General features: G+C 40.6%; 2 protein-coding genes across 2 annotated transcripts; one reads left to right on the plus strand and one right to left on the minus strand.

Moving 5' to 3' along the window:
• The first annotated feature begins 784 nt into the window (after positions 1-784).
• Positions 785-2,191, plus strand: npb (neuropeptide B). The gene is made up of 2 exons (XM_054605252.1): positions 785-1,202; positions 1,712-2,191. Exons 1-2 carry the CDS (start codon positions 939-941, stop codon positions 1,838-1,840), a joined length of 393 nt encoding a protein of 130 aa, XP_054461227.1. The 5' UTR covers positions 785-938; the 3' UTR covers positions 1,841-2,191.
• Positions 2,192-2,323: 132 nt separating this feature from the next.
• Positions 2,324-27,067, minus strand: gnav1 (guanine nucleotide binding protein (G protein) alpha v1). Its single transcript, XM_054605243.1, has 9 exons — positions 26,617-27,067; positions 26,125-26,216; positions 19,447-19,539; positions 18,621-18,781; positions 16,555-16,683; positions 8,148-8,277; positions 7,901-7,972; positions 5,500-5,587; positions 2,324-3,628 (listed from the first exon to the last, which is right to left on the minus strand). Exons 1-9 carry the CDS (start codon positions 26,744-26,746, stop codon positions 3,438-3,440), a joined length of 1,086 nt encoding a protein of 361 aa, XP_054461218.1. The 5' UTR covers positions 26,747-27,067; the 3' UTR covers positions 2,324-3,437.
• Between the last annotated feature and the right edge of the window lie 285 nt (positions 27,068-27,352).

Raw genomic sequence — 27,352 nt, forward strand, 5'->3', positions numbered from 1 at the left:
TAGTTGTATAGTATGTGTATTTATTGTCTGTGTAGTTGTATAGTATGTGTATTTATTGTCTGTGTAGTTGTATAGTATGTTATTTATTGTCTGTATAGTTGTATAGTATGTTATTTATTGTCTGTGTAGTTGTATAGTATGTGTATTTATTGTCTGTGTAGTTGTATAGTATGTGTATTTATTGTCTGTGTAGTTGTATAGTATGTGTATTTATTGTCTGTGTAGTTGTATAGTATGTGTATTTATTGTCTGTGTAGTTGTATAGTATGTGTATTTATTGTCTGTGTAGTTGTATAGTATGTGTATTTATTGTCTGTGTAGTTGTATAGTATGTGTATTTATTGTCTGTGTAGTTGTATAGTATGTATTTATTGTCTGTGTAGTTGTATAGTATGTGTATTTATTGTCTGTGTAGTTGTATAGTATGTGTATTTATTGTCTGTGTAGTTGTATAGTATGTGTATTTATTGTCTGTGTAGTTGTATAGTATGTGTATTTATTGTCTGTGTAGTTGTATAGTATGTGTATTTATTGTCTGTGTAGTTGTATAGTATGTATGTATTTATTGTCTGTGTAGTTGTATAGTATGTGTATTTATTGTCTGTGTAGTTGTATAGTATGTGTATTTATTGTCTGTCACTTGAATTTCCCCATGGGGATCAATAAAGGAATATAAAAAATAAAAACACACACACACACACACACACACACACACACACACACACCATCAAAGACTGATCAGTTCGGATTGGTCTTTCTTTCCAACATCCGCCCACCTCCTTCTGATTTGACGACCGTCCTGGGTCACGACACCGTCGTCCCATCAGCCTATATAAGCAGCAGAAAGTTTTCCAAACATAAAGTCGGCCTCTGACCAGCAACAGACGAGATAAGCACCGTTTTCCTTCTGCCTAAAGAGTCCCAAGACGGTTCCAGACATGGAGAGGTCAGTCAGGTTTGCGGTGGTGTGCGTCGGAGTGTCTCTGCTCATCTCCTGCCATCCAGTGGAAGCCTGGTACAAGCAGTCCACCGGGCCCAGCTACTACTCGGTGGGTCGAGCCTCCGGTTTGCTGTCCGGGATCAGGAGGTCGCCTTACGTCCGGAGGTCCGAGTCCGAAGAGACGCTGATGGAAAGCGGGGAGACGGCGGGCAACAACCTGACTCCAGAGACGAACAGGCAGATCTCCATCCTCAAAAGCATGGTGAGTCCAGCTCAGATACTACAATCTGTATTCCTGTTTAAGGTGTTGTTTTGTTCACAGTGATGGTAACATTAAGAAGTTCAAATTGCTTTCCTTTCAGCACCACAAGAGCCACATTTATAAATATTGAAAGTACACAAACCTTAGGCAGAGATTAGAAAGCACATTTGTTAACTTTTGCTTCCATAAAGACCACGACACAAATAGTTGACATCAAAAATATTAAGTCAAACGTGGTGACAAAAAGGAAACTGAATTTTTTTTTAATCATCATTTCCTACGGACAAAACACAGAATAAAAGGTAGAAAATATATCTATATATTTGTCTGTATTACTGCAGTAGCCTCCTTTTATAACTGCACAGCGAAAACGGAGTCGTAGTTGTTTAAGAGCTAAATTAAAGCCAACTATCTTGGTTTGAGAAGACTTAGTTCCTAACACACATTTGACCAACTCATTTTGCCAGATTTTCAGTTGTTAACTTCTAATTCATTCTCACCTCCTGCAGGCCATCTGTGTGAAGGACATCTCCCCAAACCTGAAGAGCTGCGAGCTGCTGCGGGACGGGACGGGCACATTCCAGTGCAAGGCGGACGTCTTCCTCACCCTGGACTCCCTGGACTGCCTGTCCGCTTGAGTCCCGGGAGACAGTCCTGGTCCTCCACCGAGCACCGGGAGCGCTTCTCTGGACACGAGGAATGAAGGAAGGGAAGGGGGGGATGGATGAGTGTGAGGGGAAACCTGATCACTGTCGACGATGGACCGCTGCAGACTCTGAATGTTCTCTTATTAAAAATAGAAAAACTCAAACATTGTTTAGTTTTATTTGGTTGTGTAGACAGGAAAGAAAAAAAAAAAGTGCGAGAGATGTTGGTTGAAACCATCTTCTTTCCAGATGACTTCCAATCTTTACTGTTTAACGACTGAAATGTAGCCTCCATTGACGAAATGTATTAAATGTCCAGAAAGTTGACTGCAGAGCAGATTTCCTGTAAAGTACTTTTATTTATTTTATCTATTAAAATGAACAAACACTGGTAACCTGTTGTGTGGCTTAAATTTGTCTTTAAATATTCAAACTAGTGAAATAAGTTTTCAACCACTGCTTTTATTTGCTACCTCCATCAATTTACAAGGTCTTTAAAGAAAACAGAAATATGTGAAAATAAGGTCGTAAGCCTATCACATTTATTTTGTATTGCAGTTTCAGTTCAATACACAGCACAGACCACAAAATATAAGTCTGAGAGCACGGCCGATCAGAGTTAAAGAGATACAAATAATTATTCTGAAAGGAGAAAAAACGAGAGCAGGGAACATATTTGTTAATTTCATACACACATGAAGCATTTAAATTACACGACAGCAAAACCACTTCATCATAAGGCACTTTGGGTGTTCTTTTCCTTTCTTTCATCTTCATTATTTATATCAGAGCGTATCAGTCATTACCATATCTTGGTTATTGCTGGAGTCAGAGCGAGGCTGGTGTGTGATAGCATAGTCAGTTGCTCAGGGGAGCCTTCAAGACAGGCAGACCCCTGCAGAGTTAATGCCACACAAACATATAGGAAGCATCATCCTGGTTGACAAAATCAGGGTTTGTGAGTGTGTCAGATAACGGAACACAGTCATCGACATGAAACCCAGAATCATCGCTGACTGGCGAGAGTCAGGGGAGCGAGTGGAGGCACAGATTACAAAGAATGGAGTGTGAGAGGACAAGTAAACACAAACTGGGGGGCTTTTAAAGTGATCACCGCCTCATTAGGGGGGTGTGACGCACAGGATGTGCACAGACACAGTGATGGATGAGCGGCAAACACACCATGGTATGCATGAGTGAACCCTGCACAGAGGAAGTAACGGACAAACAGTAAATCTCGCCCCTCTCTGTCCGGCGCCCGCCCGCCCACACACACGCACACACACGCACACACACACACACATCTAACAAGTCCTCATAAAAGTAACTTCACCATTCATGGTCTGATTTTGTAAGTAAAAAAATGAATGCCCATTTCTCAGCACAAGGTTTCAAAAGTCAATGTTTTAGGACTCAACCCAAAGTCACAAGCATCACAGAGGATGAAATGCAACAGTGGTGAAGAGGGTCAGATTTCCCAGGCTGCACCTGCAGAGAGAAAACTGTCTGGAGCTTCGTGTCTTTGTGTCTTTTAAAACGAGACATCCAGCACTGACTGTCCAGTGAAGTGTCAGACCTCCGCTGGCAATCACAGTAGCGACACGGCCTCCAGATTCTCTTTGATTATCGTGTCCATGACCACCTGGAAGACAACCTGGATGTTGGAGGTGTCGGTTGCCGTGGTGAAGTGGTGGTAGATGAGTTTGCTGGGAGTGGCGTTGAGCGAGACGAAGGTGGCGGCGATGAAGCGGGCTGACGAGTCCACATCGCAGTCTGCACCTGGAGGAGAGATGAGGAGGGGTGAAACATCTGGCTCCTTTCCTCAGAAAGTGTGAAAAAAGTGTGGATGTCAACCAGCTGTGCTTGTACGTAACTTGACAAAACATTAATTATGATTTACATATTTGTGTTTCGGAAGAAAAAAAACAACACATCAATAACCAATAAACTACCAGCTACGACTGGGAGAGGAGGACAGGCATCACACCAACCATCAGCTGTCACACCTGAACACCAAGTGATACGACTGAGAGTTCATTAAGACAACAGTGATGGAAGAAGTATTCAGATCCTCTACTAACATCAAAGTATTATTATCAGTAAAATGCACTTATCAGTATCAAAGTAAAGCAACTTGTTCTCCAGTAAAATGACTAATATATGAACATATATGACATTATTAGGTTATTTTTATTGATATAACAACATTTGAGTAGCATTTTACTGTTTTAGCTGGTCCGGGAGGAGTTACTTTATCTACTGAGATACAGGTAAATTGTTTATTCCAGGGGTTCCCAACCTCGGGGTCGGGCCCTCCGAAGCGTCTCAGGATGAATCTGAGGGGTTGTTGGATGATTTTGTTTAAATCTTCCTAACTTTTTATGTATTCTTGGCTTTTGAACACATTCTTGGCTAATGAACACATTAAGAACATGACAGGCTGGTGTTGGTGAAGGTGTATATGTTCTCATTTGAAAGGGCTGTGAGGGAAACCAGACGAAAACGTTTGTGAGCAACTGTATTAGACTGGTCATCAGACCTGAGGTCAGTGTGAAATGGACGCTGGCTCTGCTGGCTGACCCCAATCCCAAGAGTTTTAGCATTTATATTGACATTTGCATGAGAGCAGAGAGGACACAGCCCCTGTTGATCCCACTGAGACGTGGGAAGCAAACTGCTGAGCAGAGCGGACACAAAAATAAAAAAAATAAAAACATACGGATACAGTCCTTCTTTGTGTTTAAAAGCCCCTAAACTGTGAATGTTGGTCTTTCCTTTTAATGTACTTAGGTTTTAATGGCTGAAATTAAATTATTTTTCAAATTCAAGACATTTTAGCTTAACAGAATTCCAAGATCTTATAAGCAGGGACATTATTTACTGGGCCATTTGGGATGGATATCTCTAGATTAGTGAGGTGAATTATATTGTTTTTTATTGATGACACTCAGACATATTGTCTCGTGAAAAACAAGAACAGGAAAGAAATGATATCAATTATTGTTCATTGTACGATGTATATGATGATTTAAGGGCTTCACTTTTGAGTAAGATGTCCTTTTCTGATGATTATGTATAAGAAGGGAACCTTTTTTTTGTTGCAAAAAGAAAATGCTCTTTGTTTTGCAATAAACACCCTCTGTCCACTTTATTAGGTACACCTATACATTTCAATATAATCCAATACAACAGGTCAGCTGAGAGGTTTTAATTCAATTATATGTTTATTACTAAGGTTGTAGCTAGTGTTGGTGTTGGTGTAAACTGCATTATATTGCGTTTGTCTAATATTCTTCCTCCATCATGTCTGTACATTATGTGGGCAAATCATTAGAATCACCTCTCAATATAAAGCAGTCCAGTACAACACCACTTCAGACTTCAACCTCAACAATAAACATGAACAAAATTCAAACAATAAACACAGTAAATGTAGAACATGTGGCCGTGCTGTTGTATTGGATTACATTAGATTTCCCAAGTGTGCCTAATAAAGTGGCCACCGAGTATTATTGTATATGTAACTAGTTGTGTTCATGTCTAACACTTGTTTCACCCCTGCAGCTGTATGTTTTGGTGTCCTATTATACGTCCATGTGGACACTTGTATGAGCAGAACATAATAATAATAACATTTACATCAGTCCTACCTTTAAACTGTGGCAGGGATAAACGCAGATGTCGCCCAGAGTGTAAAATCTTGTCTTGAAAAAGGTCTATCTTGTTCATGAATAAAATCTGCAATAAAAACACACACAAACAAAAAACAATCAGCTGAGAGAACGAGATTCTCATCACAAGTCAACGGCTTTGTCTCCAGTGTAAAAGGAAAATCAATCCGGAAGATATTGAGAGAAGAAAAAGGTTGATTTTAAAACTCCCACCTTTAGTTACGCAATAACCAAATGACCTATAAAACCAATAAAAAATGTTTTGCAGTCACATCTATTTTCACTTTACAGATATTTACCTAAAATGTGAAAATGAATAGCTGTGTTGATTCCAGCATGGGGTGATGATGACGGATCAATGAACTCCCTCTACTCATCAGTGTGCAATCAATCACTCACAGCTACTACTTCATAAATCTCTTGGACTCTACAGTTTTGTTTCAAAGCCTCTAAACTCGACTCGTACTCCTCTGCCGCCACATCTCACGGGTACTTTTGGCTTTGTAGTCAACCAATTAAAACTAGGACCAAGTGTTGTCTTTTCCGGCCCCTTTGAACGCAAAAACACAGATGACAAAAGATTTTCAATGAACAGGATACGGAGCATCACCTGGGTGTGTAATCATCCCTGACCAGCCACAGTGAAGAGTTAATTGAGGTGGAGGTTACAAATTTCACTCCCACGTTAAAAAGGTATCATTAAACACTTTGGTTTAATGAGCCTGTTAGCCGTGTTAACGTGCAGGCCCACACACAACCCTGCACATAAACACGTCACACACACATTTAATTGCCCATTTGTCTCTAATGAAGCCTTAAATAAAAAAATCTTTATGGTTGTATCAAAAAATTACTGAAAGAGATACTTTGGTGTAACACTTCAACTTTCTTGTTAACATCTCTGTAAATTTTCTATGCCTGTGACAAATGTGCCAAACGTAAATCACTAATCCTCACAATCTCCGTATACCAAAACTGAATTCGAGTTCCTTTGTTGGACAGAGATTGGAGTTTTCTTTCTATAAAGGCCCGACACAAGTGTTAAAAAATAGTGATCACGGTGACAGGCTGCTGGAAAAGTTGCAGAAAACACGGCAGAGTCAACAGCAAAAGACACTCGCTTCAACTTGCACTGACTTGTCTTTTAAGTGGGCATTAAATGAGAGGTAAGTGGAATAAATTGAACAAGCTCGTTACACGCTTGTTTTAATGTTATCATTTACCGGAAAGGAGAATGGAAAAACACAGAGAGGGGAAAATGTCGCCCCACCGAAGCTCACCCTAATTACAACTCGCTGTTTAATTACGAGTGACGGAGGACTCAGAGACAAAGGGACGGGGCTGGGCCCTCTGTGTGTGTGTGTGTGTGTGTGTGTGTGTGTGTGTGTGTGTGTGTGTGTGTGTGTGTGTGTGTGTGTGTGTGTGTGTGTGTGTGTGTGTGTGTGTGTGTGTGTGTGTGTGGAAACAGCATTTATCAAACGCATTAGTGTTATTCTTGTCTCATGGTGTCATAGAACAAATGGCGAGCAACAAAAACAGTTTGCTTGTGTCACCTCCGTGTTTTCTGTCCACAAACTGAACTGTCAAACTGAATTGCGGTTCCCACCCTCTTCATCTGGACCCCTTTTTGTCTTGTTACTTTTAAATATAGCTGTAGCTATTTGCCAGTCTGGAGGAGTGGTGGATAATTCAACTACAATAGAAGTTTCCACTTAGAAACTTATTTTCTAGACTAGAATCAAAGGTGAAATAGACAGGTCAAAAGGCCTTTAAGATTATTTTTCTATACTGTCAATTATATTGTAACCCTCTACAATTATCTCGTGACCACTTAGAGCGGTGGCTAACAACATGAGTTAAGTTTGAGGGGCCAACACATACACTGTATATAAAGATTTAATGAATGGGCCAACACAGTCAATAAGGCACACACAAGACAAAGAGTCAGGCATGTTAGCAGCTCTGTGAGTCTGTACTTATGCAGTGTTGCTTTGAGTCCAATGCTAACATCAACATACTCACGATGACATTGCTAAAAGGATGATGTTTAGCAGGTTAACCATTGTCATGATACTAGTTGAGTGGGATAGCATGCTAATATTAAACACACATCAAGGAAGATTAACGCTTTATTATGAATCCCACTGTCCATCTTGGAAAGACCCGCCCTGTGCAGTATTCAAGCGCTGGGATTGGCCAGGCATCTATGCTGGTTGAGGTATTGGTAACCTGATTTGTTCAGGTCCTTTGCCCTGCTAATAATGTTCCCCACTCTAGTCCTACCTACAAAGAAATCAAATAAAAATCTGAGAGGGAAAAGTCACTCTTAGGTTGCCCTGATCATAATCTAAAGGCTGTCAGTGACTGATGAATTCCTCACCATGGATGTGCTGCGGAAGAAAACGTTGTTGCAGATGGAGGAGAAGAGCTTCATGCTCTCCTGAAGACGATTCTGCAGAGAGAAGACAATAACACCATCAGATAGCTGCAGAGGAGCAGACATTTTTTAAACTTGGTCTATTTGTACAGGATATAATCTGATTGGGTGAGATTTAACAAGTGCTCTCTAGTTGCTTGGTCTGGAGAGCATGAATATTTGTGAGGGATGGATTGAGTGCATTCTGTACCACAGAAGGGTCTTCTACCAGGGTCATGTCGTAACCGCTGAGTGCCACCACGAACAGCACTGCCCTGACATCCTCGAAACAACTAATCCACTTTCTCCGCTCAGTTCTCTGGCCTCCAACGTCGTACATCCTGAACACAGAGGGGACAAAAAGTTTGAAAAAAGTCAAGACGAATGAGGAATTGAGCTGAAGAGGGGGAATTCAAGGTGCAGCTTAAGATTTCTCTGAAGAGAGAAATTAAAATACTTGAAACATGCTGTAATAACAACATTGAAATACTGTGACCATGTTAGCAAATAGTTGACTATTTACACATCTGGCAGATGAGCAGCAACATTAGCATTGATTTGGAGCTATGTATCTGACAACCTGTTGAATGTAAGTCCAACATTCACTGTATTTTAGCCACGTCTCTTTAGTTGCTACATGCTGAATGTTCACCAGTTAGTTGCTAAATATGTCAGGATGAGCTTTTATGTTGAAATCAGCTGCCTGTTGATGCTGGAAACAGTAAGCGGACCAAAACAGTAAAGTTGTGGGTTGTAAACCAAAACAATGAGCTGAAAGAAGCTAAATCATCCCATTATAATTGAATCCTCTGTTAATAGCAGCTTTAACAGCTGTTGACTTTACCCCCAAGATAAATTAGAGGAATACTTTCAGGTGAACATTCAGGTTAGGTCATGCAAATTGAGCAACATTGAACATTTAACTTTGTACTGAGATTGTAACTTAATAAAGTAATTAGCCAGGCCCCTGTATTTGACAAGAGGTTTGCATATATACAGAATGTGTAAACTGCTTATTGTGTGAAATGCTATAGTCAGGTATGAGGCGAAGGGCTACAATTTGTGTCACACAAGTTCTAGGATAAGCAAACCTGTTAAACAGTGAGAAAAATCTTGATCTCTTATTTTAAGTTAAAGGTGTACATTGTGCATATTGAACGGGCTGCACAACAAATGCACCACACACTTCATCAGTCTGATTGTCAAACCTGTGGTCCACCCACTTTGGTGTTTGAAGTTATTTCACTGATTAGAGCTCCTCTCAGGACTGTGTTGGTGCGTTTCATCTCCGTCACTTCTCTGCTGTGTCCCAAACACTTATCATTAACAAACATTCTATAGTTTATAGCAGTTAACTCTTTAGAGAGCTGTAACCTGAGATTTTTGGACGCTTCAAATCAATCATCTTTCAGCTGCAGAGACGCATTTACCCAATGCAACAATGCATTGTGGAACTGTTCGTTATATAGCATTGTATAGTTTAGAAATTTCACACTTAGAATTTGGGCTCTAAATACAGTGCTCTACATAGAAAACATTGAACTTACAACTCTAGTATTATTTTTAGTATGCAGAGTTTCATGGCCACATGCAATTTTCAGCACATCTCTGCCCAACATCAACTTGAGCTGAGTCTAATCGGCATAAGAAACTGAAAGCCACTGTGTGGGTGTGTGGTGCCTTTAAATGTTTGCCTCTAACAGTCACAAGAGACATTTTGAAATGTCATTGCAGAAAAAAAACACAGGTGTAATTAATAACCATGAAGATGGCTGCATCATATTCAGGTGTGCAACATTCAGGGCCATGACCTTTGCACGCTGGCTCACTGATATGACTTATTACTTTAATAAAACAGAGCCATCTTTAATGCAATTAACTAAACCTGTGCTTTTCCTACTGTGACAAGTCAAAATGTCGGCTTTGAGGCAGGGCTTATTGCCGCAAACACTGCCAACAGGCCCATGATACAAGCGGGAGACGGACATGCAATGCCAAAAGAACTTGAATTATTAATTGGATAAACTAATGAAAAACTACTACTAAAGATGTAGAGAAAGGTGTGACATGTGCAGAGGGAGCCACACTGTGATCCTGGGCCCAGGAGCAATCGATTTAGCCGGGTGACACACTCCAATCAGGGACATTCAAGAGCGTAAACACACACAGAAACACAGCAATGACTCTCACACCACAGAGAAGTCATTTTGTCCATACGCTCTTAAATATGACAATATCTGGCCTCCTTTGCTACTCTGATAACAAAACAACAGTTTATTTTCTGTCTTATTTTCGGGGCAAGAACATCACATTATTGATCCATCATTAATATTGTAAAACACATCATCCCCTGTGTGGTATTTTACTAATAAGTGGGAGAACGTCTACTTATTTATCTTTTTATCGTTCATCAGACAGTGAAGGAAGCACTGTATTTAAGTCATATACGTGCATGTGTGTGTGTGTGTGTGTGTGTGTGTGTGTGTGTGTGTGTGTGTGTGTGTGTGTGTGTGTGTGTGTGTGTGTGTGTGTGCCAGTATGTGACATGAAATCTCATTGTGACTGACATGTCCTTTATCAGGATTCAATTTCCAGTAGAGAAGTGTAAGGCTGTGCTTTCAGTGTGTTCATGACCTTCCATACTGATAGTGCAGCCTACTGTATCTCTAAGGGGCGGCTCTAATCAATGACAGATTGTATTGGTTTTGGATAAGGTCAGATATTCCTAAAATATGTGATTTACACACACACACACACACGTGTGCGCTCTCTCTCACACAAAGAGAAGATGTGTCGCACGTCTCTGCAGAACGGGCTCCCTCCTTTTTCAATTTTCACCAAGACAATCACAACACTTTTCCCGAAGACAATCACAACACGGCAGCAAAAGAAGCGTAAAGGTCATTGTTCTCCAAAAGGACGAGAGAGACAAACACAACAGAAATAACAGCACAGAAACACAAAGAGAGACACACATATATCAGTTTGTCCCACTTCACCCATTTTCAAAACCAGATGTGCCATCACCCACCTTCCATATGAGCATCCATCGAGTTAATGCAGCTCTTTATTGAGAGGGGAAATGAACATGTGGAAACACAGACGCGCAAAGAGGGAAACAACAGCGGAGGGGGTGCAAAGTAAAGATGAGGTAAGATTCCCAATGGAAATTTTCCGTGGAAAATGATGTGCAACAAAGAACATGTCAGTGAAGCTGATGCTTCATTACACAAACATACTCACAAGCACATGTACACAACGTCACACACACTCAACAACACCACAATCCCCTCATGATGTTGGCTTTCATATATGATTCAGTCAAGTCCTGACTCCTGCTTCCAGTAACCAGCCTTCAAACGAGCCAGATAGGACAGAACGTTTTTAAAACTGAGCAACTGACAAAATATAGAGTAAATCCATTAATACAGACAGAGGAAGACAGATGTGTGTCACATGACTTGGACTGAGGACTGAGGACTATTCATGCTCACAATAAAAGCTTTAGCTTGCTTAGTTGTGTTCAACATTTATTTCCATATATCACTATTCCAAGTCCTCCTTTTATATCTTCCTTTAACTAACATCATGAAGCAGGTGCAAAGGTTCGTATAAAATCCAGGAAAGATGTACTTCAAAGCTCCAGAAAAAGCTTGTGAGTGGAACTTGCATTAAGATTGTTTTGTCTAATTTGCTGCTAAGAGGTGACTGGAGTAAATGGGAGAGATGTAGAAAATAAAAAAGGTAAAAAGGAGTAATAGAACAAACTCGAAGTGCCAGTTGTTCTAACTTTTATAGATCAGTTTTTTACAACATGAATCAGATTTTCGAGATCTTTATACAGCTTGTATCATATTATTTAAAGTGTTTTGGTATGAGTCTATGCACTCATACCAAAACACTTTAAGTAATATTACATTCACTCCGCCTTATACAGTGTATTCTACAACGTACAGAGTCACGTATTGCCACCGTGGAAGAGGCAAACAATGTAGTGTAACCCTTGGTCCAGACTCTTTACCATGGGAGTCACAAGCATCTACAAGCTCCTCATCTGATCTTAATCTCCAGACAGCCAGAGGAAAGCCTCCCAGCATGCCAAGGGTGAGGGACTTTAAAAAGGTTAATTGCCATGAAAGCATAATTTTCCTACAACTGCACAAAAATTACATTTACTAAAGGGGTGTTTACATTTGTCCGTCTAGACATACTGTCTATTATTTATATAATTCTCTAGATGAAAACTGATTAAACTAACTGTATAGAGAGCAGACATATAACGTATAACGTTCTTTATTTGTCACTACTTTTCTTCAGCTCACATCTTCCTCTCCTCCTTTACTCTCTCCACACTGGCCCTTCTTGCACCATAATGTTCACCCTCATCTGCAGTGTTGTAATGGCAATTATCTGAGCAGTTCATGTTAACGATGCAGGAAAAGACCCAGATCGTTATTACACTGAGGGGTTAAAGGCCAAACAGGACGTCTGTATGCAAACTAGGCTGTGTCTGGGTGTAACTTTGTCAGACTTTATGCTCTGCCACACACATACACACGCACACACACATACACACGCACACACACACATACACACGCACACATTTCTCATTTGCGTGGACACACACATGGAAGATGATGGCTTGATGTCATCCATTGCGCAGTGTTTAAATAACAGGTTAATGAGACCCGGAGTGTCTTTAATGTATTGATGATTCAGGGTGTAAGACTTTTGTCTGTGTGTACAAAACTGCATTGGTTCCTTTTTCTCTAATAATTCATACAATCAAAACTGAAATCTATTTCTTATATAATACGTAACATGAGCCTCAACTCCTGAGAACATGTGCTTTAAATTGCCGTTTTTCCAACAGAGGATGATAAGTGGTGATCAGTCAGACCCACTTATTCATATATTTTACAGATTGTCTACTTTGCCGTCCCACGCAGTGAACGTGCACAAAGCACATGTAGCAACAAAGATGAAAAGAAGAGGAGATACAGAAGAGTTCCAAAACATTATGCACACATCCTCCTGTGTTACATCCACAGTGTGCCATCCTACAAGAATAATTAGACTTTTTGGGAAATACACATATGTATCCTCTTTGCCAAATTCAGATGAGAAGATTGACACCACTCTCATATGCGAGATCCAAACACAGGTGAGGGAGCAGGATTAGGGCAGACGACTGATATCCCTCTATCGTACTGTGTGGGATCATTAAGTTCCTTTGGATGGTATTTAATGTGAATTATGCAAATCATGAACATTTGGTCACATACATTATTCAGAGTATTAAGTTCCACAGAAAAAAAATAAGTTAATGTTCTATTATCTAATTTGATGGCCTAATTTATTTCTAGTTTACTTCTACATAACAGATTTCTCACCGTACTTATGGTTTCCAGTGAATGTGAGGCGCAGCAAACAAGACTATTTTATTGTTTGAAAAAATACTCCTTCCTCATAGTTTCTTTAAACCCCTTCAAAACTCATTTGAGTTTCATTGAATTGTAGGCTCCATTTCACAGGTGCCTCCTTTTCTATTTACTTCCAAGATGTTTCCTGGAAGAGAAAAACTGTGTTATTTGGCACAAGTTATAGAACAAAGAGGAATGGATGAACCCATGTCAATGTTCATTTCACAATACTATTGTTTTTTATTGAAAACTCTATTCTCTATTTATATTTAATTGTGTGTTTGGCTTTAGACACATTTTACATCAGCGGACATGATGCACATTGCCAAAAGGTCCCTGGGCAGAATCAATCTTGGAATGTTGTTATAAGATAAGATAAGATAAGATAATCCTTTATTAGTCCCGCAGCGGGGAAATTTGCATAAGATATATATATAAGATATATATATATATATATATATATATATCCACTCAAATTCAAAGGTCTGCATCTTTTACATTCATTCATGACTTGAATTGCTCGGATTCAGCAGAGCAACACAACCTGCACCAATACTGAAGGACCGAGAACTGTTGAACACAGTACATTTCACCATAAAACAATTCTTAAATATAAAATAGGGCGCAGATGCTGGCTGAGATGAGAAACCTCAAGTATCATCCAACAAGCGGTATACAGTCATTGAACTGTGATAGGCAGTTTCACATTGTGTTAGCTACAAGTGCAGCCTCAATATTTACAAAATGAGACCAGGCTACTCTCCTAAACCTTTTATGAACTGACACTGATGTTATTCTAATGTTGAAAATTCATAGTTTAAGAACAGAGACTTTACAAATATTGCTGAGTCATACAAATAGGAATTTGGCTCAAGAGCAGACTGTCATTCAAGATTCATATTCAACATTTGACTCAAAAGTAAAAAAAATCAAACCAGGCTTCTTGTATAGAATGACAGGATGTTTGTCATATTGCTCAGTCAACCTTCATGTCAGTCTTTGACTATAAAGATATTCTGTATTATCATTAAGCCCTTTCAGCACCTCAGCTGTTAAACCCTGTGTATCCTAGTGCATATGTTTTATCACTTAAGACAGATTTCAGATTAATAATTGATCTCCGTATGAAATGGTTGGATCGACATCCTTACCGAAGTTATTTTTTAATTATATTTATAATGCTCTACTGTTGAAGCTTCCAAACTCCCTCACATCTCTTCTAATTTTATTAACTGCTTTTAGTTCCTTGTTTTGCCGTTTGTGTTCTTGTGAATGTTTCTTATTCTCAGATCTCTCGTGGAAATGAGATCTTAATCTCAATGAGACTGCCTGACAAAATAAAGAGGAAATGAATAAAACTCCACTGTCTCTACTTATTATTAAGGAATTAATTTGTTAACTCATTAGTGAGTAAAACTACAAACTGTCTATGTCTAAACGGAAAAACTCAACCAAACACAACCCATCTACTTCTGCAAATCCCTTTAATATCCCTTTTGTTTCTAAGTTTTAAATAATTACATTGACTTATGCTAAGCTCTTCATCAACCCCAAGGGCTTGATCTCTCCAAGTCACAGGCACGAACCTACACACACACAAACACACACAAGCAAACACACACACACACTCTATCTCATGGCGCTGTGTGTCAATTAACTTAACCCAATTATTTATCTACTCAAGAATTCAGGCAGATAAGGGACAGGGTTTGTGTGAGGGTGTGTGGATGGGGGAGGCTGCGCTCTGTCCCGCAGCACCACCTGGGCCCTGCTCCCCCCCTCCCAGGTCTGACACTGTCATCTTGTGGTGACGTCATCACCACAATCTTTCACAGTGAAACCAAACACGTACACAAATTATTAAAAAGCAAAAAACAACAAGCCTCTGAGTGACTCTGAGTGACTCTGCAGTGACGCAAACAGCAAGACTGCAAGGAAAAATCTGTGCAGCAGAACAGATTTGGTTATCATCAAAGCGTTTGTTTGTTTGTTGGTGAAACTTTTCCTGATGTGAAATACTGTCAAATCCAGTCAAATGGCATTAGTCAGTGGCATCCAGAGACGTAAAAGAAGCCTTTAGATTTGACACAAACACCCCTGACTGAAGTCATCTTCTTACAAACTGACTTGCTCAACAATGTTTATATGCTAAACAGAGATCTTATGAAAAGCTGAGGTAATGTGTTTTATCATTTTAATTCCCTATAAGATGTGATGTCGAGCATTGTTGAGGACAGGTTGTTATTGTGGTGGAGAAGAGGCGCTCCTCAGGTAGACATTACTAAGAAAGGAGAGGAAAATAATCTGATTATCTTCAAGTGACACACACACAATAAAATGTGTATGGTGCTGAATGTATCATTGTTAACCCTCTAACATAGACCATTAGTCTTTCAATAAAACCAAACTCCGGAAAATCACCCACAATGCTTCATGCTGCCGCTATGAGGCAACAAACTAAAAGCCGACCTCTTGATTTCCATTTGTACGGATCACAAATTTTCAGTGTCAATTTGTCCAATAATCTGTTTTATGATCAAACACATGCAGAACTAACAACATTTCCATCAAAAAATGTAGCCCTTTTCAGTTTTATGCTGGATTTGTTTCATTTATTCATTTAAGTTGTGATGATAAAACATGAAAACAAATATTCTAAACAACAAATAGAGGCTATAACAACATCAGCAGCTTCTTCAGATTGTAGCTTTAGTGTGAGCTTTTTCTTTGACGCTGGTTTGTTGAGAAATCAAGTTCATTAATATCCATCGTACTGTCATAACCATCAGCAGCTTCAGGAAATGAGTTCAGCCATTGGAGGATGATAAAGCCGTTGGTACTATGAGTCATCTGACATCAGCTTCAGGGGCTCAGATACCTGCCCTCTGCTTATCACTGATAAGACCTAGGCACTCATGCTTTTGAATGTGTGTGTGTGTGTGTGTGTGGTCAGTAGATGGAAAGCTGAACGAGAGGTGTCATATTGACGTATTGAATGAAGCCACCCATCTCCATCTCGAATCTTGGGCCTATCACATGGCTGTAGACGGAGATAAGCGTTTCACAGCTAAAGAAGTGAAGTTAGTTTGTACGACAGGCGAGAAGTCAAGTTCAGTCCTGACTGAGTCACTGGTTATATAGGCACTCTTATCCTGCAGTATTAAGTCTTAAATATAAAGAGTGATTGGAGTCTACCTGAAAATGAGACGGTTGACTTTGAACTGGGTCTCTATCACGCCTGTAGTCCTCAGTCGTACTCGCAGAACGTCTGTCTCTGTGGGCACGTAATCTGGAGACGTGATGCGGGTCAGGTTCTCAAAGAAACTGCAAAACGAGGAAGAGAGACAGAGAGAGAAAGGTGAGAGACAGAGGAGAAACAAGGGGGAAAAGAAAGAGGGAGAACTTAATAACCTGCAGACAAACTTGAGATCAAAAGAGAATCAGGTATCAATTGCGGGTGTCTCATACATTGTGTGTGTGTGTGTGTGTGTGTGTGTGTGTGTGTGTGTGTGTTGTGGCCATCAGCTTCCAGGTGGCGGGTAGAGCGTGCAGTGATAACGCTGCAGGCCCAGGGGGCGCAGCGGCTGATCACCATGAATATTCACACTGTGGTTTACCATAATAACACACGGAGGCTAAGCTTTAAACACAGATTAGCTATTAAAACAGCTATAGTGAAAATCAACTGTATCATGTGTGCGCTCAGTGAGATGTGATCTTTTCACACACTTTTCACACACACACACACACACACACACACACACACACACACACACACACACACACACACACACACACACACACACACACACACACACACACACACACACACACACACACACACACACACGTCTCCACCTACCTAAACTGACTGTGACATTCTCAACTAGTCATCCTGCATCAGTTTCTTGAACAGGGACACACATCCTGCTGCTTAAAAAACACACTGCCTGCCGGACGCTGCACACTACAAGTTTCTCTTTTGTACTGTCTTTGTGAGGACCATTCTGAGTTTTAGAGAAAGGGGTCATTTTACATTTGACTACATTTTGACCAATCCTCAATTATTCAGTGAAAAAAAAAAATCTATAAAAACACACTGTTCACTATCTGCTCTGCATCAAACATCACAAAGACACATTTAGAGACTAGCTGGTGAACATAGTGGAGCATTTAGCACATTTATCTAGAGACAGATATTTCCATCAGGAGTTGGTAGAGACCAAATATAAGCTTAAAAAAAGAGTGAATATTGGACTTGCATTCATTAGGTGGACAGAGACACGACTCCAAATGAAAGATCATTTTGCTGGATGTGTCAATAAGAAAATGTTTTATATGTGAATGTCATGTTTCAGTGGTCTCCAAATGGTCAAAAAAGATTTAAGATAATATAGAGTCTATTGTCTATCTTGAACACATACAGTACAGTCTCTGTTGTAAACAAGCCGAGACAGATGATCCTTATCACTTTATTTCATTTGATCTTCCAAATGATCATTTTGAAGTCATGTGGGTTTGTTCAATCGTCTTAGTATTATTATTATTATCAATAGGAATTATTGCCTTACTACATAAAATAAGAATATTCCTTTAAAGTTAGGGTAAGGATCTGGAAAATGTATTTTGTCAATAAGTGTCCTCACAAGTATAGAAGTATGAACATGTGTGTGTGTGTGTGTATGCCTGAGGAAAGTGGAGGCTGATGTGATGTTCGGTGGTTCTCAGTGGGAACGAGGGAGGCTGTCGGTGTAGATAACCCCAGAGCCGAGGCCTCTCGCTGGGGTAGAGGATGAGAACAGACGGCCTCCTGGTGGGCTCCAGCTCTGTCTTACACACGACATCCCTTCTCTCCTTTCTTATTTTCTTCTTCGTCCTCACTTCTCTACTTTCATTATTGTGCCTGCACTCATTTGTCTTTTTCTTAAATATGCACATTTTTAAACATTCACTGTAATCTTATTATTTATACCTCTGTGTTGTAGCATTTTTTTGTGCCGCATTGCTTTGCATCCAAAACCAATGCAAAACAAACTTATGTCAGTATTTTAAAGATGTTATATGGATGTATATAATACCCAGGAAGGTACATGTAATAACACTTTACTAGAGTTTGTCTCCCTCCCTCTTTCCTCTCCACTCCCCAGTCTCTGATTCCCAGTGACAGTGAACACACGGCCGAGCATCGGCGGCTAAGTCCAGCTAATTAGACCCCTGCATCTCCTCAGCACAGCGTGAGTGTGTGCTAGCAGAGTACTCACTACAGTGCCGAGTCATTGAGCTCGTACTCGTATCCCCGGGCCGCCGCCGCCCTCACCCCCTGGTCGGCCAACAGACAGGACAGGGCGTGGCTAAGGAAAGGAAACAGCACCTGTTCTTCGTCGAAACAGCGCCCACACGACAGGACAGAATGGGCGTGGACCTGCAAGAGGAGACGGAGACAGATATATGGATGGATGGACGGCTGGTCAGGAAGGAGTGGAGGGCAGATGGAAAAGAGGATGTGAGTCTAAACGACAGAAAAGCTCAGGAGTCTGTCACGGCTCTCTATACTTGGTAATCGATACAGATGGACAAATTTATGGATACACACATGTGAAAACACACACACACACATACACACCCTGGTGACATTTAATAGAGGAAGTACTTTGGTCATCATCTCCCGGCAAGAAGTGCTGAGTGGGTGGAAAGTGTATGAGTTCTGATAACTTCGACAATAAAGTTAAAATCAAATTGTTGCTGTAAACTGTAGCTGTGTGTGTGTGTGTGTGTGTGTGTGTGTGTGTGTGTGTGTGTGTGTGTGTGTGTGTGTGTGTGTGTGTGTGTGTGTGTGTGTGTGTGTGTGTGTGTGTGTGTGTGTGTGTGTGCCAGATGCAGCAGCTAGGGATGCAGTGCTGAGATGCTGCTCTCTAGTGGAAATCTGGTGCAGTGAAGGAGAGAAGAGGAGAAGGGTTGAAAAAGAGAAATATAGAGAAAAGACGGATTTGGAGAAAAGGTTTGATAGAGATTAAAAACACAAAACGTAGGTACAAATGCCGGACATGCAGAGAGACAGTATGACATAGAGACATGCAGACAGACTACCTTGTTCCTGGTGTTCGCCAGGTTGATCCGGAGGACGCCCATGCCATGGAGGACAAACTTCATGGAGGTCAGGAGGTTATCCAGCACTGCAGGCTGCCAAAGACCAATGATCAGGTTAAGTTTATGAACAGCCATGGCAACGGGAAAACAACTAAAATGCATCACTAACAAGGACAACTATTCAAATGACGACTCAACTTTTTAATCTTACAGGACTAGTTCCACATTTATAGGAATATTTTTATTCACTTTTTTTGCAGAGTGAGATGAGAAGATTGATATCACTCTCAGGGTGTGTACATTAAATAGCATAAATACTGGAACACTCTGTCCAAAGGTAACAAAATCTGCCTCCTAGCACCTCCTAGGCTCACTAATCAACACTTTATAGCTTGTTTGCTTAATCTGTTTTAAAACCGAAGAGTAAAAATGACACATTGCAGGTTACGGGGGATTATGTGCCAGGGTCAACATGACCCTTTCTAGCTTATATTTGTATGGTTGTTTTACTGTGTACATTAGCACAATGTGAATTTTTAGATAAATATACACGTGGTAATATATATAGGGCATAGTGTGTGTATGTCTGTGTGTGCGTTTGTTTCCATCTATGACACCCCATGGATCAGCTTTCACGTCCTATTGAGAGCGTAAGAGAGTGAGAGTCCCATGTAACTCACATAAATTAAACTCATAACTCTGTTTTAGTGCTTGGAAACCTTGAGCCTTTGGTAACTGAGCAGAGTGAGTCGGGAAGTGTGTGTGTGTGTGTGTGTGTGTGTGTGTGTGTGTGTGTGTGTGTGTGTGTGTGTGTGTGTGTGTGTGTGTGTGTGTGTGTGTGTGTGTGTGTGTGTGTGTGTTATATTCTCCGTCACTCTCCTGCCAGCTAAAGATAAGCTTCACATTCCATCACGATTCTATCACGGTCTGGTCACTCCTCTCTCTTTGTGTTTCAGTGTCCAGATTGAGATGTGTTGCTCTCCAAGTGAAATGTGCGAGGTGAGATAATTCAGTGAGTTGACAGGGCTTTATCTTACGAGGAGAGCCGGGCTGAGGACACCATGGCATCAGGGAATATTAGTCTCTTTCCAACCTTGGCTGACAGCGCTGCATTGATTTGTGTCTGAAATAAGCTGCTTTGTGCATTTCTCTCCCTCTGCCTCATCATCACTGTCATCTGCTCAGATACTTCATATAACACTAGATTTGTTACATCATATTAGCACATTCTCATAGTCTTACAAACAATAAACACTGGATGTTTTACGTTGCAGATTCTATGTTTTATGACCATAAACATCATAAAGGGGTGATGGCGGTCTTGAGGTTTGCTACTAAATGTGTTCATGAAGTGGTCTCTGCTCTGGTAGTTACAGGTCACTTAGAACAATGGAGGAAGACTAAGAGAGGCTTTCAAGTATAAAAAGTGCAGCTGAGTAGAAGTAAGATACAAACAGGATGAAGAGTCTACAGCTATGGTAGCAGCTCCAAAAAGCTGTACTTAGGTGTAACAGTGCATGCATGCTTACATGCTCACAATGCCCATGCTAACATGCTGACAGGTGTTATGTGTACCAGGTTCACCTATTAGTTAGCATGCTCACATTTGCTAATGAGCAAGAAACATAAAGTACAGCCAAGGCTGATGGGAATGACATAACATTTGCAAATATCTGGTAATGAAGCAAAGTAATGGACAGTAATAATTATGACCTAATGATGGTGCTTGATGAAAAGTCAGGGGATCGCCACAGTTATTACAATTCATCCTCTTTGGATGAATTGTAATAACAAAGATTCTAAAAACTACTGTCAACACAAAATAAAGGCAAAGTTAGTTCTTCTCAAACCTGTTCCTTAGTGAAACTGGCATGCTCATCAGGACTGAACACCCACACAGGTGTTTTGAATTACCCTTGCTGATTTGATCTCTGCTAAAAAGTACACAATGTCACAAAATGTTATGGTACCAGAGGAATGATAACAAGTAAAGTTGACCGGTCTTAATAAGTGCAATAAAACTAACATGGGAGTAAAGGGTGTCAATAACTGGCAGTAGGTATGAGAGGAGGTCTAATCGGGAAGCATAAGTGAAAGCACCTGTGTGGGTGAGTGTGGCGGCTTAAAGGAATAATGCAATTACACAGAACACATATTCAATTGGGCCTCATGACATGTTACATTACAAATGAACGAATTGAAGGGGGCATTAGAGCCTTGTATGACACTTTTGCTAAATGTATAATTTCACTGTGGGGTTATCTAGGCTTGTTGTTAAGATTTGAATGTGGATGTTGTTGTTCCATCTTAAGATAAAGTTCGACCCCCTGTTACCAGGTTCTCTCCTACCTTGACTGGTTCTCTAGCAAGCTTGATGAGACAAAACCAAACACTTTTGATGCTGGGTGCCTCAAAAAGCCCTGAATCTTTACCTACCCATTCTTGAGGTAGTTCACAGTAAAGAGTAATCTGGGCTGTCCGACACTTTAGTCTGCAATAGAAGTGCTTATGTACTGAACAAATTGTAATCCTAAAAAATTATCTTTAAGTTACCCTGTTGAGTTTTTGACAGCTCGTAGTGCTGAGAGTTTTTATGAGTGTTTATGAGGATGTGCATGCATTAATAACGGGCAACACAATTCATATTCTGGGATCGACAACGTGCCAACAAACAGAGCAATGCACCAACGAAGGCAGTGAACTGCTAGTGAGTAAACAATGCAGGATTAAAAATATTTAAGAAATCAGCATTTTGAATGCTTTATAAGGAAGGAAATACACTCATCATATTACATCTCAAGGATGCATTCAATGTGTCAACACAACCACAAGATTTACCCATGAGTTGAATCAACAATTAGCATTTAATCAGTTATTAATTTGAGCTTTTTTAGCACTACAAAGGTAGCATTTACTGGATTTATTATATTGCTAAATCTGTCCACCCCCTGGACTTTAAGTGCCATGGATTAAATTACTCCCTGTATCTCTCGTCTCCCCTTCAGTTGGTTCATTCTTCTTCCTTCCTTCCCTCCCTCCCTCCACCTTTGTCCTACTTATCAATTGTTTCCAAGTTCCTCCCTCTCTGAATAAAGACTTACTTTAGTGTTGTGTTGACAGTAGAGGTGGGAGGCACAATGGGAGGAGGCATCAACATCAGACACTTTGTGTGTGCAGATTGAGTCTTTCTCTATGTGACTAACCGTACGTGAAGTACACTGAACAATCAGCTTGTACCGGCTGTTGCAACTAAACATACTTTCTGCCAGATGGCTGCATTACAACTAATACACAAACACGGTGCCATTCTTTCCACTGACCAACGCATGCACACACACACGCACACGCACACACACACACACACACACACACACACACACACACACACACACACACACACACACACACACACACACACACACAGACCCTGGGGCCACAGGTCGGTTGATGTATGGTAATCTGAATCCACCATCACCTCCATCACACTATGCTTCACCTCTCTTGAAGAGTATAGTGTAAAATGACACTGTGTTTTCACCCATGTGTATGTGTGTGTGTGTGTGTGTGTGTGTGTGTGTGTGTGTGTGTGTGTGTGTGTGTGTGTGTGTGTGTGTGTGTGTGTGTGTGTGTTCCTCAGTTTACAAGGAAGTTCAATAGAAAAAAATCTCTCACACCTTTCTAACCTTTGCTTCCTGCTGGCTATTCATACTCCTACCACTTCACCACCACAGTTTAAAGCATTGTGGGTTTATGGTACACTGAGGAGATATAAAAACTCCCATTACAGCAGCGTAGTCTCTAAACCTATCCAGATACACTGAACTATTGTTCAAACTTGCTGTTTGGATCTGCTCCCTGAACCCAGAAAACTAACAGCCATTAGCAGTTTTCTTGTGTCGGAGCAATTTACTACAAAAGCACAACCAGGAAGAATGCGGCTGAACTGACGGTGGCCTGATAATTAATCATTAACCAAAGACTGCTCTGCTAACAATGTATAACTAAGAACGTGACTTTGTGTTTGTAGGTTTAAGCGCTGTTGATTCCCCAAACCAGAACCTCCCAGCCGTTCTAGGCGAGAAAGCTCCCTGATTCATTGGATTTTCCTAGAAACTTATCCCTGAAACAAACACCTGAATCAACAAAGAGATCCAAGGGTAAAGAATACAAATTCAGTTCAGAAATGTTATGATTGCCACATTAACATGTGCACATGTTACACACATACACACATGCACGCGCTCACACACAAAGAGCCTCACTTTTGTTGACACAGAGTTGTGTGTGTTGGAAGAGAATGAAGGAAAATTTCAGCCTATCCAGAGTAAAAGCAACACCACGGCCTTGGGCTGCAAATAAAGGAGGGATGAGACAAAGAGGAGCCTGTCACGATCCTAATGCAATATAAACCTGTCTGGCAGGGCCAAAGAGAGACCAGACAGAGGAATAATGAGATGGGGGCTTTCTCACTGTGCCTTCAGGGGGAATATAATAGAACAGATAGCGTGGAGCAGGGATTACCTGTCCAGTTCAAGACAAGGTCCAGATGTTTACCACTGCACTGGTGGACACAAAGACGCTTGTTCATGATAGCAGGTAGGGCGTCAGAGATAAAAACAAATACACATGTGGTACAATATGCAACAGGCTTGATAAAGAACAATGAGCTCATATGTGTGTGCGTGTGTGTGTGTGTGCGTGTGCGTGCGTGCGTGCGTAGGGGATCGTGTGTGTTGGGATGGTCAGGAAAGGGAAGGGCAGGTTTGTGAGTGTGTGTCATTTTTCCAAAGCAAGGGCGTTACCTGAGAACAAAGGCAAACCCAACTGACAGCATGGACAACAAAAGAGATTTGACTACTGGTATTTGACACGTGTTCACACGTGTGTATGCTTAAACATGTAAAAAGTATTTGTGTACTGATTATATTGGAGGTACAGAAACCATCACGCATATAGATTTTCTCTTCGTTATATACTTTTTGATGTAGCTATATTTAAGTGATGCAAGAAATAATTGCAGTCTCTAGGTCCTGTTTGATACTAGTAGCAACATACCTGAGTTTCGGTACCAATATTAAAACTTTATAAAAATACTTGTTTAAATATTTTTGCAATAACATGTTTTTCTACAGAAACTCTTTATTTAACTTAATAAAATAGGCCAGTTGTCAAATATTCTATGTTGTCTGAATACGTACAAGAACTTTGCCTAAATAAAGTAAAAAAAAAAAAAAAAAAAGACATTATAAAACAAAATCTGTATTTAAATTAGGAAAAACCTGATCAAATCATTGATGGATAATGAATTCGTACGGACATTAAATGCCTACTTTTTGTAATTTTATTTAATTCTGCACCAAAAAAGTGCTGATAAAAGCATAAATGGGGTTCCTCCGTGGTTATGTTTCTTTATGCAACGCAGCCCAATAAAATAAAGCATGATGCTTGTGTTGACAGGAGTGAACTGCAGACAAGGTGACTGTAATGAGACAGGAGAGGCAGCAGGAGGAGAGAGGGGTGCAGGGAGGGAGCTGGAGGCGTCTTTAATATCTAGGAATGCATTCAATCACCCCAGCCTGTACAAACAACTGGGACCTTCATATGTCATATGAGTGTGTGAGTGCATTATACTGACCATGAGCAACTGCAAAAAATTGTTTTAACAAAGTTTGACAGTGTTTTGGACATAAAATGATCAACAACTTAACAGCTGTGTGAATTGTATTGAGGTGAGTTCAAACTCCAGCATCTTCATCTCTGAAGTTTGTCTTGTCAGTCTGTTCCGGTGACGGGTCTGTTATTAAAGAGCGGGTATCTGAAGCATGATGAAGACAGAGAACGGCCTTTTCTGTCATCACATACTCATTATGTTTATGCATGACAGAAAGGAGGAGAGAAAGCAGAAAAGAGGGGAAAGGTGGAAGTAAAGGGGAAAGGGAGGGGGAAAAGAGGAAGGTTAAAAATATAGTAAGAGGTTAAAGCAAGGGGATGTGGAAAAAAGATAAGCCTTCAATAAAAACAAGCTGATGTCTGTGTGTGTGTTGAACCATTTCCATTCTCCCAACCCCTAATACAACAGAGGAATCTGGCTTCCAGTTGCTCACACCCACACACACACACACACACACACACACACACACACACACACACACACACACACACACACACACACACACACACACACACACACACACACACACACACACACAGAAGGAAAAGCAGATGCGAGCCAAACCACTGCATACCAACTTGGATCTGACCCTATGTATCGTGAGAAATATCCCCCACAGGAACTAAGCGTCGCCTTGTTTTCGATCTCATCTCCTGTTCATCTCCATCACTGATTTGACTTCTTATTAATGTGCCCGCAGCATAAACCGACCTCTTGACTCCCACTTATTGGAGTCAAGTACTTACTTGAAACTGAACTATGAAGATAACCCTAAAACAATTGACATATTGATCATTTAAAGGAATTCATCAGTTTTGTACCACTTCCCCTCAGAAGATATAAGACAAGTGTGATTGTTATCCAGCTCTCTTCTTCTGGAAACATAACACCAAGCCAACTGTATGCAAACAGACTGTTATCTGATCAAATAAAAACATCAGGCAGGGTGAACCAGTCTCATCAGGTTTATATGTATGTGTCTGTGTGTGTGTGTTTGTGTTTCCAACCTTGAAGCTGGTGAGCTCTTGCTTGGTGAATCCATGACTGTGAATGATCTTCATCTGTTTGACCAAAGTGCTTTTACCGCTCTCTGCTGCACCTGGAGGAGGTTGTAAATAGGTGTTAAACTGGGTCCGATTGATTTAAAATGTAGTAGAGATAAATCATAAGAAATTTGCATTTATTATCTGTAATTAAGTTTAATCATTGAATCTACATTACATTACATTTGGCAGACACTTTTATCCAAAGCGACTTACAATAAGTGTATTCAACATAGGTATTCAAGAGGACTACTAGTCACCAGACTATCTACAATAGTTTAGATTCAACAGTGGATTGGTGAGTCTGTAACAACCAAAATGAATGGTGAATTCAACATTTGATCATGTCATTCAATGGAAAATAGGGATTCAGGTGCTATTCATATATGTTGTGGTACATGTGCACACACTCTACAGTCCTAGGGACACCTCTGTTAGGTGAGTTTAAGGGCTCACCTAGTAGCAGTATTTTAACCACATTCATCTCCCGCTTGGCGTACTCGTACAGGTCTCTGTCTATCTTGGCACTGTGGATCCTCGCCTTCTTCTCCTCCTCTGTAACTTCGGTACCGAGGCACAGTCCCATCCTGAGCACTCATCTCCTCCACGACCCCGGCCCGAGAGGAAAAACACCAAACTGAACAAAAGGCAGGTGAGTCCGGACTGGAAATCAACCCAAATGTGTTTGTGTGAGCTGCAGGGTTGATGTTAACTCTGGGAAAAGAAAAGTTCAGGCCATCTCCCACACATCCTCCAAACTCTCAGTGTGGAGCTCAACCCGTCCGGTTAGGGTTTGATTTTACGCATCGCTCCAGTTGTTTGCTTCTCTTCCTTCTCTGTGGCAGATTTAAATGGGTGTCAACTATTATCACTGTGATCCACTGCGGTTCAAACTCTGCCCTGCCGCCTTGGCACAGACCAGATAGTCCTTAAACAGGAGCCTCCTCCCACTAGATCCTGCTGCACACAAGGAAAAGTTTTGGACTTCCCTGGGAAGTGACGTGCCGGAGACAAAGAATGCTGAATACGCGATTTCACCTGTCTATGCTGAGAAAACGAATTAAGCTTTATCCCTTAAAGTGGTGCAAAGTGACTGAGTGCATTTACTAAAGTACTGTACCTCTACTTTTATTATCCAGTTCCTTTGTCTACATAATATATTCTCTATTTGTATAATATAATATAATATAAT

This window comes from Anoplopoma fimbria, chromosome 9 (assembly GCF_027596085.1).
Source record: "Anoplopoma fimbria isolate UVic2021 breed Golden Eagle Sablefish chromosome 9, Afim_UVic_2022, whole genome shotgun sequence".
NCBI classification, from domain to species: domain Eukaryota; kingdom Metazoa; phylum Chordata; class Actinopteri; order Perciformes; family Anoplopomatidae; genus Anoplopoma; species Anoplopoma fimbria.

Coding starts and splice junctions, on each gene's coding strand:
- npb (XM_054605252.1), top strand. CDS start 939: ATGGAGAGGTCAGTCAGGTTTGCGGTGGTGTGCGTCGGAGTGTCTCTG. Junction 1,203..1,711: donor TCTCCATCCTCAAAAGCATG/GTGAGTCCAGCT, acceptor CACCTCCTGCAG/GCCATCTGTGTGAAGGACAT.
- gnav1 (XM_054605243.1), bottom strand. CDS start 26,746: ATGGGACTGTGCCTCGGTACCGAAGTTACAGAGGAGGAGAAGAAGGCG. Junction 26,217..26,616: donor GGTTAAAATACTGCTACTAG/GTGAGCCCTTAA, acceptor AACCTCCTCCAG/GTGCAGCAGAGAGCGGTAAA. Junction 19,540..26,124: donor AAGAGCTCACCAGCTTCAAG/GTTGGAAACACA, acceptor GGTCTTTGGCAG/CCTGCAGTGCTGGATAACCT.